Source organism: Macaca fascicularis, chromosome 3 (assembly GCF_037993035.2).
Source record: "Macaca fascicularis isolate 582-1 chromosome 3, T2T-MFA8v1.1".
NCBI lineage: Eukaryota > Metazoa > Chordata > Mammalia > Primates > Cercopithecidae > Macaca > Macaca fascicularis.
In genome coordinates, this window is record NC_088377.1 from 47,498,122 (window position 1) to 47,516,939 (window position 18,818).

General features: G+C 44.5%; 1 protein-coding gene across 23 annotated transcripts in view; it reads left to right on the plus strand.

Annotated features, from left to right (window-relative positions):
- The window catches only part of TRRAP (transformation/transcription domain associated protein), a 136,347-nt gene that overhangs the window by 46,428 nt on the left and 71,101 nt on the right, over nucleotides 1-18,818 (plus strand). For 21 of the 23 annotated variants that reach the window (XR_012432216.1, XR_012432217.1, XM_005549119.5 and 18 more), the window contains 10 exons: nucleotides 425-576; nucleotides 2,443-2,642; nucleotides 4,959-5,176; nucleotides 5,615-5,812; nucleotides 6,372-6,632; nucleotides 8,605-8,766; nucleotides 11,157-11,253; nucleotides 12,743-12,864; nucleotides 13,207-13,377; nucleotides 18,728-18,796. Coding sequence is in view for 21 of the 23 variants with exons in the window: in XM_005549119.5 (XP_005549176.4) it covers nucleotides 425-576; nucleotides 2,443-2,642; nucleotides 4,959-5,176; nucleotides 5,615-5,812; nucleotides 6,372-6,632; nucleotides 8,605-8,766; nucleotides 11,157-11,253; nucleotides 12,743-12,864; nucleotides 13,207-13,377; nucleotides 18,728-18,796 (1,650 nt within the window). In the remaining 2 variants the exon portion in view is untranslated. The remainder of the gene's footprint in view (nucleotides 1-424; nucleotides 577-2,442; nucleotides 2,643-4,958; nucleotides 5,177-5,614; nucleotides 5,813-6,371; nucleotides 6,633-8,604; nucleotides 8,767-11,156; nucleotides 11,254-12,742; nucleotides 12,865-13,206; nucleotides 13,378-18,727; nucleotides 18,797-18,818) is intronic. The other 2 variants (XM_005549120.5, XM_074034445.1) reach the window with 1 other exon arrangement.

Below are 18,818 nucleotides of genomic sequence, written 5' to 3' on the forward strand. Positions count from 1 at the left end.
TCTTATTAGGACCTTGATGAGTGTGTGTAGGTGAGGCAGAATCTGGTTTAACCCAGCAAATCTACCACAAGAGGCTCTCCGAGCTCACTTAGTTCCTGTAATCTGCCATCGGCTATTTGAACATGAAATTGTTAAACTCCATCTTGGCATTTTAATTTGAACTGTGCAATTCCTTATTTCATAATACTTCCACCACCTCTTTTGGAAGCTTCATCAGGTGAATACCTATTAGGTTGTATTGGCCCACTGTGCTCTCTTCGAAAGAAAATATGCATGCGACTGGTGCCATGGCTTAGTTGGTTAAGGCGCCTGTCTAGAAACGTGCATTAAGATTCTTCTGGGTGCTGCAGATGCTTTCAGTGAAAGCTTTTCACAATCATGTAATTCCAGCACAAACTATAGTTTCTTTATGTCTTGGTCGTAGGCCATTGAAACCGCTCTGGACTGCCTGAAAAGTGCCAACACTGAGCCCTATTACCGGAGGCAGGCGTGGGAAGTGATCAAATGCTTCCTGGTGGCCATGATGAGCCTGGAGGACAACAAGCATGCACTCTACCAGCTCCTGGCACACCCCAAGTATGTCGGCCGCTTCCTTCTCTGCGGTTGGGTGGATCCTGCTTTAGGAATTGGGACTGTAGAGGGCCTCCCAGGTTTCCTGGTGCTAGGAGCAGGCTCCTTTAAGTCCAGCAGATGCCATATTATCTACCTACTCCTTCTTCTTGAGGCTTTGGAGAAAATGGAAAGGAGAACTGGGTGCTTGAGAATTAGAAGGGATCACAGTGGTCACCTGCCTTTATTGTGTCTTGTCACCTCCTCCATTAGTTTGTAAGCATGAAGAAATCAAGGGTCAGGTCCCTTCTCCCTCCCTTTGTCTCACCATTCTGTCCACAGCAGCTGGCACCTGAAAGGCATGCAGTGGACCCTCTGCATTTTCAGTTCACAGTGATATTTCTCATGTGATGTCTGTATCTTGCTCTTACCTCTTGAGACTGTGCATGACCTTAATGTAATGATCTTTTGAGGTAACACACATATACCATTTTTCTTCATTGTAAGTTTCAGGGGATGGATTTTTCCTATTTATTTTCACATTCCTCACAGCATCAGAAATGATGCTGAGTATATAGTAGGTGCTCAGTTGTTTAAAGGACGTTGAAGAGAGAGGAGTCAAGGTAACCAAATGCACCAGGAAGTAAAGCAACATGAGTAAGAGCCAGCAGAATCAATGGAAGGCAGAAATAGACCCACACAGGCTTCAGGTGTTATAGGATGATCAGAACTAGGTTGTAACTTTGCTTAGAATGTTTAAATTAATGTAAGACAAACTTGAAATTACCTCCAAGAAATAGAAACCTATAAAAATTGCCCAAAAAATTAAAAAGAGAGAGAACCTTTAAGAAATTGTCAAATACTTATCCAGAACGCATGCAGAGAGAGAAAAGATGGAAAATTCAAGAGAAAGTAAAAGACATGAAGAGTAGAGGGAAGTAGCATCATTTACTTGAAACCCCTCAAAAAAAGCAGAGGGACATAATGATTGAGAATTTCCCAGAACTGATGAAAAAATTAGTGTGCAGATTCAAGATGTTCAGTGAATCCAAAGCAGGATAAATAAAAAGAAATCCATACAGGCAAACTATAGTGAAACAACTACAAATCAGAAACAAAGGGAAAATCTTAAAAGATGGCAGAACAAAAAGATGACATTCAAATGAATGATCACTTGGAAGCTGTGAAAGCCACTGTGGAATAAACCTTTAGTCTGAAAAAAGAGTTGCCAACGTAAAGTCATGTATCTGGTGCAATATGACCCATGAATAGGGATGAAATAAAGATGTTTTCAGATAAAAACAGAAATCTGCCACCAGCACATCTTGAACCTCACTCAGACGGAAAGTTCCTCCATGGAAGATTGGGGATGGGGGAGGGAAAAAGAGCCAAGAAAATGATAATTCGTGACCAAATGTAAACAGGATGCAGCTAAAGTGATACTCAGAGGGAAACTTACAGCCTGAAAAAGAGTGCTGTAACCCCAGCACTTTGGGAGGCCGAGTGTGGGTCACCTGAGGTCAGGAGTTCAAAACCATTGAGACCAACCTGGCCAACATGGTGAAATTCCATCTCTACTAAAAATACAAAAAAAAAATTAGCTGAGTGTGGTTACGGGCACCTGTAATCCCAGCTAATTGGGAGGCTGAGGCAGGAGAATCACATGAACCCAGGAGGCAGAGGTTGTGGTGAGCCAAGATTGCGCCACTGTACTCCAGCCTGAGTGACAGAGCAAGACTCCATCCAGGTATTGCTGAACTTAAAGCAGAGAAATTACCCAGGCCTGTCTGAATGAGAGGGAAGTGAGCAGATTAAAAATTTAAAAAGAAGTCCTGGTGGAGTCATCAGCTCAGGAGTTGGGTGTCATGATGCCAGATCGATTTTGCCTTTCAGCTTTACAGAAAAGACCATCCCCAATGTCATCATCTCACATCGCTACAAAGCCCAGGACACTCCAGCCCGGAAGACATTTGAGCAGGCCCTGACAGGCGCCTTCATGTCCGCCGTCATTAAGGACCTGCGGCCCAGCGCCCTGCCCTTCGTCGCCAGCTTGATCCGCCACTATACGATGGTGGCAGTCGCCCAACAGTGTGGTGAGCACGGGGGCACGGTGGGGCATGGGATTGGTTCTTTGACTTCTTCGGATGCTTTAAAAACTTGATCAGGACGTTTTGTTGTTCTAGAAAAAGCTGAGTTTGACTGATTGATTTTTGGCTTTTATTTTCTAATTTTCTATTTACTACATTGATAATTGGTATTTCAGTGGTGGGCGCTATATCAACTTGAAAGTTATTACCTACCAAGTTTTGTTTGTAAAATAGACCCGATTTAATAATACTTCTGTGTCCAGGTGCTTTTGGACAAGCTGCCTGTGAAACAGTTAGTTTGTGGTCACACTCACTGCTCGCCTTCCTCTGCCTGACTGTGTTTTCCAAGGCCAGTCTTGCCCTCCAGAAACTTCTCCATCACCTGCTCCCTGCTCTCCAGCCCATGCCTCGCAGTCTCCCCTGCGATGCCCGTTTCTGCTCCCAGGATTCTCATTCTGCTGTTCTTCCTGCCTGGAATGGCTGCTCACCTCCGCTTCAGTGGCTCTCGTGCTCTTGGTGGTGAAGGACCACTTGTATTTGTTCATTTTTATTTCCAATCCATTGTAGATGGTGTCTTTGTAAAAGACAATAAAAATGGCCGGGTGCATTGGCTCACACCTATAATCCCAGCACTTTGGGAGGCTGAGGCAGGCAGGTCCCCTGAGGTCGGGAGTTCGAAACCAGCCTGACCAACATGGAGAAACCCCGTCTCTACTAAAAATACAAAATTAGCCAGGCATGGTGGTGCATGCCTGTAATCCCAGCTACTCAGGAGGCTGAAGTAGGAGAATCGCTTGAACCTGGGAGGTGGAGGCTGCGATGAGCAGAGATGGTGCCATTGCACTCCAGCCTGGGCAACAAGAGCAAAACTCTGTCTCAAAAAAAAAAAGAAAATAAAAATGTAATGATGCTGCCAGTTGCTACGTAAGTTTCTGAAAACTTACTGTCAATTTTGGCATCTCCTCCCAGACCAGTCACAGTTTGTCTGCAGACCCCACTGGAGTAGCACTGCCCAGTTTGTGTCCTCAAAGCTCCTTACCCTTAAGATCAACCAGCAGAGCACATAGAATTTTCCACTTTAACTTTTCTTGGCCTGACCGGTCAATACTGTACAATTTAGCACTTTGTTTCTCAGTGTTTCTTCTATGTTAACATTGTCTTTCTGGCAAAACTAAGCTTCTCAGTAACTTCCACCTTGGACCTGGGTACCTCTGAGGCATTACCTCATAATGTTGTGACCGACTGTTCTCTGCCATAGCTGGATGCCATTGCTTTTTGTTGTATGTTAGGAATATCTGGAGCATAACCCATGGTCATTCCCATGCTCTGCCCCTTGGCCTATTTAACAATTTTTTTTAAAAAAGGTTACCTCATTGTGGTTTTCTTTATTTTTTAATTTTTGTTTTGTTTTCCTTTTTAGATACAGAGTCTTGCTTTGTTGCCCAGGCTGGAGTGCAGTGGTCTGGTCACGGCTCACTGCAGCCTCTCTATCTGCTGAGCTTAAGTGATCCTCCCACCTCAGCCTCTTGAGTAGCTAGGACTACAGGCGTGTAACACCATGCCCAGCTAATTTTTTAAAAAGTTTTTATGGAGATGCATCTCATTATGTTGCTCAGGCTGGTCTTGAACTCCTAGCCTCAAGTGATTCTCCTGCCTTGGCTTCCGAAAGTACTGGGCTTATTTAATTGTAAAAGATTATAAAAGTGGCATGAGCCACTGTGCCCGACCCCTGTGGTTCTCATTTTGAACTAATATATTTTTGAGTTATGATTGAGAAATATCTGAAAATAACAGTGTATCATAGAAAACATTCAGAAAAATATAGCCTAAAGGCATATCGGACCGCTTAATTTACATATAATTGCAGTTCAACAGAAGTTGACTTAAAATCTCAGTGCTGGCTTTGTGGAGTTTTTTTGTTTGTTTGTTTGTTTTCTTGAGACGGAGTCTCACTGTGTTGGCCAGGCTGGGGTGCAGTGGTGTGATCTGCAACCTCCACCTCCTGGGTTCAAGTGATTCTCCTGCCTCAGCCTCCTGAGTAGCTGGGATTACAGGTGCCCACCACCATGCCCAGCTAATTTTTGTATTTTTAGTAGAGATGGGGTTTCACCATGTTGGACCAGGCTGGTCTCAAACTCCCGACCTCAAATGATCCTCCCGCCTCGGCCTCCCAGAATGCTGGGATTACAGGCGTGAGCCACCGTGCCCTGCTTTTTATGGAGTTTCTAACTTCAAGGAAAACATCGGGGAGTTCTGCAGTTTGAGGGACAAGACTGTTCTCGTAAATGAACTCTCACGTGCCTCCCCTCTCTCTCCTTTTAGGCCCTTTCTTGCTGCCTTGCTACCAGGTGGGCAGCCAGCCCAGCACAGCCATGTTTCACAGTGAGGAAAATGGCTCGAAAGGGATGGATCCTTTGGTTCTCATTGACGCAATAGCTATTTGTATGGCATATGAAGAAAAGGAGCTTTGCAAAATCGGGGAAGTGGCCCTGGCTGTGATATTTGATGTTGCAAGTATCATCCTGGGCTCCAAGGAGAGGGTAAGGAAGGGTTGAGGAGTGTCTTCTGATTTGGAGGGTGTCTGTACCTGAGGGTGGGCCTTCTAGAAACTGATAGTTTAAGAATTGCGGCTGGGCGCAGTGGCTCACGCCTGTAATCCCAGCACTTTGGGAGGCCAAGACAGGCGGATCACCTGAGGTTGGGAGTTCGAGACCAGTCTGACCAACATGGAGAAACCCCCGTCTCTACTAAAAATAAAAAAAAAAATTAGCCAGATGTGGTGGCGCATGCCTGTAATCCCAGCTACTCGGGAGGCTGAGGCAGGGGAATCACTTGAACCTGGGAAGCAGAGGTTGCGGTGAGCTGAGATCATAGCGTTGTACTCCAGCCTGAACAACAAGAGTGACTCTGTCTCAAAAAAAAGAAAAAAAAAAAAGAATTGCAGTAATGTGTTGTGGTTTGTTCATTTTCCTCTCCAGGCCTGCCAGCTGCCCCTGTTTTCTTACATCGTGGAGCGCCTGTGCGCGTGTTGTTATGAACAGGCGTGGTATGCAAAGCTGGGGGGTGTGGTGTCTATTAAGTTTCTCATGGAGCGGCTGCCTCTCACTTGGGTTCTCCAGAACCAGCAGACATTCCTGAAAGCACTTCTCTTTGTCATGATGGACTTAACTGGAGAGGTAGGTGACGGGCAGCCCCAATCCTAACCATGCTGTTTTTGAAATGGTGGTTTCCTGAAGAATAGTATAACATCCTTCTGCAAATATGCTCTCCAAGCAGCATGGTGACTTTGATACTCAGATTTCATTTCAGCATTTTTGCTAAAAGGACAGCTCAGAGCTCCCATAGGTCTTCTGTGGGTATCCAACTACCTGTTTGCTTTGATAAAGAACAGTTACAGGCCAAGTATTTACTCAGTGCGTCTGAAAAGGGGAATTCCACTTCTCATGTGCTGTTTCTAGAGGAGCCACATTCTTAAACCTGTGTGCAGATATGACTCACAGCAGTAGAACATGATGGGCATTGCCAGCTTATCTGGTGAATGCAGGATCCACGTTTTCCGAGTAGGCGACTTAGGGACTAAAGCACCAAGTGGGTGCTGTGAAGTCACTTCATTAAAGCAGCTGGCGAGAGGGGCATGGACCCCCAGTGAAAGTCTTTATGGCAGACGGGTGTGCAGGAGATGGTGCAGTGGGTGGCATCGCCCTGCTTTCATTCTGAGTCGTCCCTGACTTGCAGGTTTCCAATGGCGCAGTTGCCATGGCAAAGACCACCCTGGAGCAGCTTCTGATGCGGTGCGCAACGCCTTTAAAAGACGAGGAGAGAGCTGAAGAGATTGTGGCCGCCCAGGAAAAGTCTTTCCACCATGTGACACACGACTTGGTTCGAGAAGTCACCTCTCCAAACTCCACTGTGAGGAAGCAGGCCATGCATTCGCTGCAGGTGTTGGCCCAGGTCACTGGGAAGAGTGTGACGGTGATCATGGAACCCCACAAAGAGGTGAGATTTCTGTCACCAGAACTAACGTAATTTCAACAGAATGTTGAGACTTTTTTTTTTTTTTTTCATTTGAGTTGAGATGATACTCCGTTTATAATTTTGCGTCCGTGTTGCAAAGTACAGTCATCCCTTGGTATCTGTGGGGGCCTTGGTTCCAGGACCCTGCGTGGGTACCAAGATCTGGGATACTCAAGTCTCTGATGTAATAATGGTGTGGTATTTGTATGTAACTTATGCACATCTTCTGTGTACTTTATTTATTGATTTATTTTTTCTTTTTTAATACTTTTTAAATTTTCATTTATTTACTTTTTTGAGACAATCTCACTCTGTTGCCCAGGCTGGAGTGCGATCCTAGCTCACTGCAGCCTCGAACTCCTGGGCTCAAGTGATCCTCCTGCCTCAGCCTCCTAAGTAGCTGGGACTACAGACGCACACCACCACGCCTGGCTAGTTTATTTTTTATTTTTTTTCACTTTTTTTTTTTGTTTTTTTTTTTTTTTTTGGAGACGGAGTCTCGCTCTGTCGCCCAGGCTGGAGTGCAGTGGCCGGATCTCAGCTCACTGCAAGCTCCGCCTCCCGGGTTCACGCCATTCTCCTGCCTCAGCCTCCCGAGTAGCTGGGACTACAGGCGCCCGCCACCTCGCCCGGCTAGTTTTTTTGTATTTTTTAGTAGAGACGGGGTTTCACCGTGTTAGCCAGGATGGTCTCGATCTCCTGACCTCGTGATCCACCCGTCTCGGCCTCCCAAAGTGCTGGGATTACAGGCTTGAGCCACCGCGCCCGGCCACTTTTTTTTTTTTTTTGAGACAGAGTCTTGCTGTGTCGCCCAGGCTGGAGTGCAGTGGCACAATCTCGGCTCACTGCAAGCTCCGCCTCCCAGGTTCATGCCATTCTTCTGCCTCAGCCTCCCAAGTAGCTGGGACTACAGGCGCCTGCCACCACGCCCAGCTGACTTTTTGTATTTTTAGTAGAGATGGGGTTTCACCGTGTTAGCCAGGATGGTCTCGATCTCCTGACCTCCTGATCTCCTGATCCACCTGCCTCGGCCTCCCAAAGTGCTGGGATTACAGGTGTGAGCCACCGCACCTGGCCTATTTTTTAACTTTTTAAATTACTACTTTTCTTTAAGGAAATTATCCAGCCCAAAATGTCCTTTTTTTCTTTTTAGTTTAAAAATTTTTTTCCAGCTATTTTTTGTAAAGATGGGATCTCAATGTGTTGCCCAGGCTGGCGTTGAACTCCTGGGGTCGAGCAGTCCTCCCATGTCAGCCTACCAAAGTGCTAGGATTACAGGTGTGAACCACTGTACCTATCCTTAGATTTTATGGGTATCTAAAAATTTGTATAATCTCCCATATACTTTAAATTAGTTCTAGACTACTTATAATACCTAATACAATGTAAATGCTATGTAAATAGTTATGCTTTATTAGTTTATTTGTTTTTCGTTGTCACGTTATTTTTTATTTATTTTTCCCTCAAGTATGTTTTCTTCTCACTTGGAAGCATCTGAGGATGCAGAACCACAGACACAGAGGGCTAGCTCTACCCTTGTGCCTGCTCTTTATGACTTGAGATTTGCAAAAAACAGTGTACTTCTAGTTACGGCTGCATCAGTGATCGTTAGAGTCAAGAGAGTAGAAGGCTGCGTTCCTGAGGCTATGGCACAGTCTGGTAGTTTTATTCTTGTTTTGTTGTGGTTTTGTTTTTTGTTTTGGATTTTTTTTTTTTTTTTTTTTTTTTAGTTTTTATTTTTAAGGAGAGAGAGGTTACCCTGTAGCTTTAGGAGCTAACATATCTTACATGCCTCTCCACAACCCAGGTTTTGCACATGAAATTTATCTCCGCTTCCCTAGTGAGAAGATATCTGTAATAACTTTGGATCTCACACACGGTTTTCAAATTTTTAAAAAGTGTTTGTGTCTCAAGGGGCAGCTGGTGAGTGGTGCCTCCTCCTTGGCTTCCCCAGGTCCTGCAGGATATGGTCCCCCCTAAGAAGCACCTACTCCGACACCAGCCTGCCAATGCGCAGATCGGCCTGATGGAAGGGAACACATTCTGTACCACGTTGCAGCCCAGGCTCTTCACAATGGACCTTAACGTGGTGGAGCATAAGGTGTTCTACACAGAGGTAGGGGGGTGGTGGTGCGGAGTGGTGTGGATGGTGATGACGTGTGTCTGCTAGCCTGTCTTTGTACGCGAAGACTGGTCAGGCAGCATTCAGAGAAGGCTCGGGCAGGGACCTGCAGGTAACCCGCCGACACCTGGCACAGCAACCTGAGCAGGTATGTTGCGTCTGGGCTCGGGCGGAAGGGGGAGGTATGGCCAGCAGAGACGCTGATGTCTTCTGAGTTCTCAGAACTCGGTTAGCCCCAACAGGAACCCTTGCTTGAATTTAGGGCCTCAAGGTTGTACTTTAAAGATGAAGCTGCACCCAGTTGCTTTAATCACTCTTAGATCAGCTAGCCCAGTGCAAGTGCCTTATTGCATTCACTAATCACTGAAACGTGCCATGCGCTGTTGAGAACGTCACACGAGTGCCCTAAGTTCTGACAGCACCCACTGAAGTGTAGGGGTTGAGCTGTTTGTTCTCATTTTGAAGGTGTGGAAACTGAGGCTTAGAGTTTGCTAATTATCCAAAGCCGCAGGGCAGTCCTGAATTTAAGCCAGGACTGTTATTAAGAGCCTGGTTCCTAATCACTGCACTGTCCAGCCGGGTTCTTATTTTTTTGCTGGACTTGATTTGCCCCTTGACCCAAACACGGACCCTGGCAGACGGCATCTTATGCATCTTATGAGTATTTGTCACTGTAAACGTTCCAGTGTGGGGGTGATATTAGACTGACAAACAGGAATGAAACTGGATGTTGCCAAATTATAAGCAACGTCCTTAGAATACAGTAATGGTCTGGTGATTGGATAAAATTTAAAATTTTGGGGGACATGAATCATACATGCAGAGGCATTGTCAGAGTATACCACGGCAAAAATCAGAAGAAAGCAAATTCTTCCAGGTCCACACTGTCTGAATTTCTGGATATGAAAATTTACCTCTTGACGTTTTAAGGTCCTGTTTTTGCTTGGACATACGGTTATAGGATCATATGGTCTGGCTGTGATCTTTATACCTTATCATTTGGGCTTGACAGAAGGGCAAGACCTTTAGGAAATGCATAACTTCCCTTGGCTGATCTAGAGACAGATGTATTTTAGCCTGCATGGAAAACTCCTCACTGCACTTAAGACCAGAGCCTGGCAGTATTGAGGGCATGAAACTGGTTTTCCAGATGTCTGTCAGTGCCTGGCTGCATCAGAACACGTGCGGATCTTTTGAAAAGGTTGGACTCAAGTCCTTTCCCTGGAGATTCAGGTTCAGTAGATTTGGGTGAGACCTGGGAATCCACTGTCTGAAAGCTTCCCAGGTGATACTGTGTGGCTGTGTTGGGGTTTTGTTTTGTAGTTGACTTCTCTCTCTGTACCTGCACACATATACACGCATTCTCTCCATACCTGCACACATATATACACTCATTCTCTCCATACCTGCACACATACACACACGCATTCTCTCCATACCTGCACACATACACACACGCATTCTCTCCATACCTGCACACATACACACACGCATTCTCTCCATACCTGCACACATACACACACGCGTTCTCTCCGTACCTGCACACATACACACACGCGTTCTCTCCGTACCTGCACACATATATACACGCATGCCCTTACATGTGAGGAGAGTATTTTTGGAGGTCATATAAGACCCTACCAACAGTGGTTTCCTCTGGGCAGTGGAATGGGGTGGGTGACTTGAAGTGCTTTTCACTATGTATCCTTTTCTGCTGTTTTAAATCTTTTACCAGGTTGGAATCTTTTAAGGAGGAAAAAATGGTCAAAGCCTATACTAGTTTTGCAGGATGTGAATGAAGAGAAGGGGGAAATAGTGATAGAACACCATGTCTGTTACTTAGATAACAGATACAGAAGTATCTAGTTGTGTGGTAAAATGTCTGGAAGGATAGTCACTGGAATTCCCAGTGCTGTTCAGCTTCTTTCTTATGCATTTCTGTACTTGAAAAGAAAAAAAGTGTGTTCACTTAAATATTTGAATTATAGCCCATCTGTTTCTTGAACACTTGCCCGTGGCCCTGGGGAGGCTAATGTGAACCAGGAGGAGACGGCCCCGCCATCATGGGATTTGCAGTTAGATAAAGTGACCCCCTGTTTTGAGGAAAAAAAAACATGATGGTATCAGAGTGGGTGAGAAAAAAACATCGTGGTATCAGAGTGGGTGAGAAAGTGTCTAAGAATTCTTTTCACTAATGAGGTAAACTGAGTTTTGCCTTAAAGAGTCTCGGTCACACTTTGATACTTAAAATCTTGAGAATTTGAGCTTATTTTATCAGTTGTTAATTGTGTGGCTGTGTGTGTGTTGCTGTGCTCTGTTATTTGCTAGGTTATTATGTCTTCACAGGAAGAGTGGGCTAAATGAAATTGTTTTATCTTTTGCAGCTGTTGAATTTGTGTGAGGCTGAAGATTCAGCTTTAACAAAGCTGCCCTGTTATAAAAGCCTTCCGTCGCTCGTACCTTTGCGAATTGCAGCATTAAGTAAGTTAATGAAAATCTACAGGGTATAAAAGTGAAAGGAGACTGACCATAGAGGAGGTCTATAGAAAACAAAAGTGGCCTGTTGTTAATTTTTATGACTTTTTGTAGTCTTTTTCAGATGGGATCAAAAAATTATTTTTGTATGTTTGTCAAATTGTATAATGTGTATAATGAGGTGCAGTAAAATTATATGTGTTGTTAGGATTGAAGTAATTTTGTGCTTTATAGTAAAGTCTGTTGTTGTTTTATGAATCAGACGTTCTGGTTTAAAAGGATTGTCGTATCATGCATATGGTGCCATTTCAATCAGAATCACAGTGTATATATAGTAAGGGACACGACAGTCTTAAAAGCTTTTTAATGACTCAAGCATTTGTTAATCCTGCAGTCTCTAGGTTTTCATTGGGAAACCTCAGTTCTCATTGTCAAGCACAGGAATGATGCAAAGTGTAGGAAAATAGACCAGATCTGTACTGACCGACATAGAAACAGTCATTTTCTCTCTTGTGGAGAGTGAATATAAATGCCCAATGCAAACTTTTTTAGTTGATTCTCTCTTGCTTTGTTGATTTTTATGCTCTTAATAAAATATTTCCAGAATCTTCCTTGAGTTAGAGTTGAAGAGCTGAGAGGCAGACCATAATACCTGAGCTAGAAGATGGGGGTGGAGTGTTCCAGACAGTGCCAGCCAAAGCCAGCAGGGGGACCAGGGATGACAGGCAGCTTTCTTCTTCTCTTGAGGTGTCTTCTTTGGGGATCTCTGCTGCACCTCCTTCCCGTTAGCCATTGTGGGTGCTACTTTTGCTAGAATGAATGTTACCTGTCACCTAACATAGAAGATTGAAGTGTGTCTCCTTCCTTAAGAATATTTGCCTTTTGAAAGTCGTAAAGCCTTTCAACCTCAAACCTGGGTAGTGAAGAAAGCCTGGACTGTGTGTGTCTGTCCCCTGCATTGCCTGTCACCGGAGGGCCAGAGACCATGCCATCAGCCTTATTCAGATGGGACTGCCCTGGGGCCCGTCACCCCATTACCCCGTGAAGGTGTCCTGGAATAGGGGTGTCAGTGGGTGTCTTTTCTTCCCCCTCAAGCCTTCTTCTTATCTGGAGATGTAAGATTTATCATGGCTTTTCTGGCAGGCTGGACTTCACTCTTAGATTATACTCAACATGAGGATGGAAGACCATGTGTACTTTTGTCTTTCTCAAGGCCAAACACTAGGAAAGAGGGCTTGTGGTTCATATTTTTTGTTGGTTGGTAGGAGCCTTTAGGAAAGAAAATTCAGCTGGGGCAGTGGCTCACACCTGTAATCTTAGCACTTGGGGAGGCCAGGGCAGGAGAATCCCTTGAGATCAGGAGTTGGAGATTAACCTGGGCAACATAGCAAGATACCTTCTCTACCAAATAATAATAATAAATAAATATAGAGAAGAAAATTATTTGGGTATCTTTTCAGTTAATAATGAAATGTCTTGATTTCTCTCCCTGAAGATGCACTTGCTGCCTGCAATTACCTTCCTCAGTCCAGGGAGAAAATCATAGCTGCACTCTTCAAAGCCCTGAATTCCACCAATAGTGAGCTCCAGGAGGCCGGAGAAGCCTGTATGAGAAAGGTGAGTGGGTGAGTGTGTGTGTGTGAGTGTGTGTGTGTGTTCTGCATTGAGTTCTTCCTGTTTATTGCTATATAAACAGTATGTGCCTAAAAAGCTTTATGCATGTGGTTATTACACATTAAGCTGTAATAAGAATATACCTGTTTCATAGTCATACTGAATTTTTAAAAATATTAAACAGTAAAGATAAGTCTTCTTCATTTCATCATGAATTTCTGAAAGACAGTATATGACTAATATTCCATCTTCCTAAGGGAGAACGGAAACTAAGGTTGAAGATGACTTCTCTTCTATTATGGAGTGTCCTCAGTTGTCTATTTTTCTTTACAACTTTTCTAATAGTTTTTAGAAGGTGCTACCATAGAGGTCGATCAAATCCACACACATATGCGACCTTTGCTGATGATGCTGGGAGATTACCGGAGCTTGACGCTGAATGTTGTGAATCGCCTGACTTCGGTCACGAGGCTCTTCCCAAATTCCTTCAATGATAAATTTTGTGATCAGATGATGGTAAGCCAAATGCATTTAAACGCTCTATAATTAACTTAAAAAAGGTTAAATTATTTTAAAAATAAATAATGCAGCTAGGCACAGTGGCCCACACCTGTAATCCCAGCACTTTGGGAGGCTGAGGTTGGTAGATCGCCTGCAGTCGGGAGTTCGAGACCAGACTGGCCAACATGGTGAAACCCATCTCTACTAAAAATACAAAAATTAGCCTGGTGTGGTGGCACGCATCTGTAGTCCTGACTACTCGGGAGGCTGAGGCAGGAGAATCGCTTGAATCTGGGAGACAGAGGTCGCAGTGAGCGAAGACTGTGCCATTGCACTCCAGCATGGGCAACGAGTGAAACTCCATCTCAAAAAAAAAAAAAAAAATTAGCCAAGCCTGGTGGCACGTGCCTGTGGTCCCAGCTTCTTGGCTCGGAGGCTGAGGTGGGAGGATTGCCAGAGCGTGGGAGGTGAAGTTTGCATGAGCCGAGATGGCATCCCTGCACCCTAGTCTGGGTGACAGAGCAAGACCCTGCCTCAAAAAAAATAAATAAATAAAATAAAATAAATAATGCATTCAGATGGCTTAAAATTGAAAAAGTGTAAAGGATATACTGCAGAAAGCCTCCCCCCCACCCTGTCCTCTAGCTACCCAGACCCCTCCCTGAGACAGCCAGGGTTAAGACTTTGTTGTGTATCCTTTTAGAGATGTTTTATATATGGAAGAGGACGTATGTATATATTTTTTTTCCTATAAAAGGAGGTACAATATATATATACACAGTCCTTGCTTTTCCCATTTAACACCCATCATTTCGTATCAGTACCTGAAATACTCCATTCTGCTTTATGGCTGCATAGTACCTCATGACATGGACTTGCCATAATTTATTTAACCATGGCCTCACTGGTGAACATTTAGATTGTTCCCAGCCTTTTCATTATATCCCAAGATGCACTGAAGAACTTGTTCATAATTTCACATGTGTTTATCTGTGGTGTACATTTCTACTGGTAGAATTTCTAGATCAAAAGAATGTATGCATTTTAATCTTTTAGCACCTTGTCAAATTGCTCTCCAAAAAAATTTTTACTAATATACACTCCTACAAAATAGGTAAGTGTGCCTTCTTTCATACAGTCTTGCATAAGAACATCAGAGTCCTTTGGGTTTTTAGAATTAACAGAGAAATAATTATGCAGGAAAAAAACCCATTTGTCAGTGTTTAAAATTGAAATGTAAGTGGATGGAGGATATCATCTATTAGCTTTCTTTTGCATTCAATTTTGCTTCTGGTAAATGGATTTATATATAATAAACAGGATTTCATGATCCACCACTGCAAACATGGATGTATTTTTCTTGTTTATGTTTCCTAAGTATCGTTTGACCATCTGACATTTTAAGATACTGGAGCTACTTTTTTCTTTTTGGTATACTTTTCCCCCAGCTCTAAACAGGAGTTTATACAATGTATCACAGTGCATAGATACATTGTATTTACATGCAGAATGTAGAGAAATATATATGAAAGACACATAGCTTTTTACCTCATCTATATGTTAGTTTCTTCATATCTACAAGTACCTAAATAATGAATAATGAGCCAAACACTAAAATTGTAAGTTGTGCCCTAGTAATACATTATAATTGAAGAAGTATAATATGGAAGTGAATGTTCCAAATTGGAGACTTTCTCCTTAAGCTTCCAAATACATGTAATAGACATACATACCTATCAGTTTCCATATATTCCATATATTCACAAGAGTGGCTAAAATAAATATATAAAGTTACATCACTTCCTAACCAGAGCACATCCTGTAAACACTATCTTGTGTTACGGCTGAGGTGCTTTCACACATGAGGCCCATGAGCTCTGTGCATGTGTCCAAATGTCCTAATGCTTTTGTGTATGTTTCCTCTTGAAAAGTCGTCTGTCATTTTTTGCTGCCTTTGTATGCTTGCCTGAAGCAGCTTTGATTTGTTTATTTTTATTTTTGAGACAGAGTATGGCTCTGTTGCTTAGGCTGGAGTGCAGTGGTGTAATCTCGTCTCATTGCTACCTCTGCCTCCCGGGTTCAAGTGATTCTCCTGCCTCAGCCTCCCAAGTAACTGGGATTATAGGCGTCCGCCACCACACCCAGCTCATTTTTTTATTTTTAGTGCAGACTGGGTTTCACCGTGTTGGGCAGGCTGGTTTTGAACTTCTGACCTCAAGTGATTCACCTGCCTCGACCTCCCAAAATGCAGGGATTACGGATGTGAGCCACTGCGCCTGGCCTGTTTGTTTGTTTGTTTGTTTATGAGACAGAGTCTCACTCTGTCACCCAGGCTGGAGTGCAGTGGCGTGATCTCGGCTCACTGGAACCTCTGCCTCCTGGGCTCAGGTGATTCTCCTGTCTCAGCCTCCCGAGTAGCTGGGATTACAGGCGCCTGCCACCACGCCTGTATTTTTAGTAGAGATGGGGTTTCATCATGTTGGCCAAACTGTTCTTGAACTCCTGACCTCATGTGAACCACTGCACCCGGCCCAGCCTGTTTATGTTTAATCCCTGGTCTAACCCTTCAAATCTGCTGTGAGCTGGGAAATCATTCAGTGAACATTGTTACCAAGATTTTATTTTGGTGCAATATGAAGACAACTGCCTTAATGTCTGTAGTTTCTGACCAAGGCCAGTGGTCTTTCCGCCTAAAATAAATCACATGGATTTTGCGTTAATGGTTCGTTTAGGTGAATTTTTTCCTCCCTTTTCTGCTCTCTGCGTGGTTCAAGCTGGAGGAGTTTCCATCCAGACGTTTTCATCTAGCACCCACCTGGACTGAGTCCAGCCTGGACTTAACGTTGACGGTGCCTTTGTGCTTAATGGCGGAGGTCTTCCTGAGTTACACCTGCCTGCTGGGCTCTGCCAGAGGCAGTGGTAAGGGACACACTGGCCTTACTTAGTCATGTTCTTCAGAACCATGTTCAGTCACTGCTGGAGCTCTTGTCATCCCTCATAAGCTTTCGAGTTTAATAGCTCAAGCCTTCAGCAGTATTTTAAGAGCTAAGGCACCTTACTTTTAGGGTGGGCATTCATGGAAACAACCCTGAAAATTGACCTTTTTTTAAGAGTTTTAGAGTTTTAGCTCTTACATTTAGGTCTTTGGCCCATTTTGAGTTCTTTCTTGTATATAGCATTAGATAAGGGTCCAACTTCATTCTTTTGCATATGGTATTCAGTTTCCTTAAGATTGAACTACTTGACATGATTATTAAGTCTTTTATGTGGTTAGTTGGTTTTTCTGTTTGTTTATCGAGACAGGGTCTTGCTCTCCCAAGCTGGAGTGCAGTGGCGTGATCATAGCTCACTGCAACCTCCACCTCGGGTTCAAGCAATCCTCCCACCTCAGCCTCCTGAGCAGCTGGGATTATGGGCATGTGCCACCATGCCCGGCTAGTTTTTGCATTTTTAGTAGAGACAGGATCACACCATGTTGGCCGGGCTAGTCTAAAACTCCTGGCCTCAATCGATCTGCACGCCTCCCAAAGTGCTGAGATTACAGGAGTGAGCTACCGCACCTGGCCATGTGGTTGGTTGGCTTGAATAATTTCCTCACCAAGCTAAAGATGAATTTTATATACCCATTAGCGTCATTTTATTCCTTTGGGAAAAAAAGAATGGTGATGTGGCTGGCTGTTGTCTATCCCTTGAATTCTGTTACTCTCATTTATATCTTTGTGTAAGGAGCCATTCTGGTAAGGAGTAGGATTCATGAATTTCTATTCTGGTGATTAATATCCTTTAGGGAATGTTGTTGTAGTGCTTTGAAGAAATGTGTATTATTGTATGCATTTCTCAATGCCAGTGGTCCCTGGAACATTGACTCTGCACGATGGCGGTGTTTCATGAAACCAGTTTGTTGGCTACGTAAGGTTGGGAAATGCAGCCTCTCCAAGTCTGACATGGACTGTAAGGGCATTAAAGGCTCAGAGAAGGCTTGTCTTAGAGAGGAGTGTTTAGGTGTCCAAACCATTGTTCCCCGTTCCTGTTCTACCATGGAAACCTTTTTTTTTTTTTTTTTTTTTGAGACGGAGTCTCGCTCTGTCGCCCAGGCTGGAGTGCACTGGCCGGATCTCAGCTCACTGCAAGCTCCGCCTCCCGGGTTTACGCCATTCTCCTGCCTCAGCCTCCCGAGTAGCTGGGACTACAGGCGCCCGCCACCTCGCCCGGCTAAGTTTTTGTATTTTTTTTAGTAGAGACGGGGTTTCACCGTGTCAGCCAGGATGGTCTCGATCTCCTGACCTCGTGATCCGCCCGTCTCAGCCTCCCAAAGTGCTGGGATTACAGGCTTGAGCCACCGCGCCCGGCCCATGGAAACCTTTTTAAAGCAACTTGCTAACTTCCTGTAGGACATCGGTGTTCTGAAGGGAGGGTTTGAACAACGCAGGATATTAAAGATGCAGCTGTTACCGAATGCTCTTGTTGTGGTTTTAGCTTTAAAGCCTGGGCATTTGTCTGTCTGGTTTTGCTGGACACAGAGGCTGGAGCCTGGCTACCAGGTGCCTGGGTAGTCGGGGGTCTCTTCCCATACTCTTAAATGCAGAGTCCCTTGCTGAAGCATGGCCCTCATTCTGCAGAGGGAATTGCGGCCCTGTGGCACTCATTTGCACAGTCCCTGACCGAATGGGGTCCATATCTATCTCACCAGCCCCTTCCCTAGGGTCCCCATTGTGCCCACTGCTCCCCAGCTGCTGTGGCCGCCGTTCCTTCTGTGCTGTCAGGGCCTTTGTCCTCCTCTTCTCTCTGCCCCTCTGCTTCTGGCTTTCCTACCTTTTCCGAGTCCTGTCCTCAGCAGGAGGACCCCGACCCCCTCCTCTCTCATCAGAGCTGGTTCCTGTCTTCCTCTTACAACACTGTAATTGTAGCTACACACAGTAGGCACCTTTATGTTTACCTTTTTCCCCATCAGACCACGGGCTCCACAAGGAGAGGGACATCAGGACACGGATGAGGTCGGCCGCTCACGTCTCTACTGTAACACCCAGTGTGGGAGCCGACACTTCCAAGCACTCAGTGAACAGCTGGGAAACAAGTTAACAGAAAGTAAAATGGCAGGGCCTGGTATTGGAACACCCAGGAGTCAGGGCGCTTCCTTCTGTGTCAGAGCAAGTTAGCCTTTTTATTTTGAAACATGAACAAATGCCAATTATTCTCATCACTAGTTAGATGGTTGCACTGTTTTAATAATGGAAACGTTGCAGTTCTCACACTAAACATGATGGAAATGAATGATTACATAGGTGTTTCCACCAGAGAGCAATACTTTGGAAGTGGAATGTACCTCTGTGAGGAAGTTGTGTCTCAGGATGTGTTTTTCCAACAGCAACATCTGCGCAAGTGGATGGAAGTGGTGGTGATCACCCACAAAGGGGGCCAGAGGAGCGACGGAAACGTGAGTGACTTGTTTGTTTCTG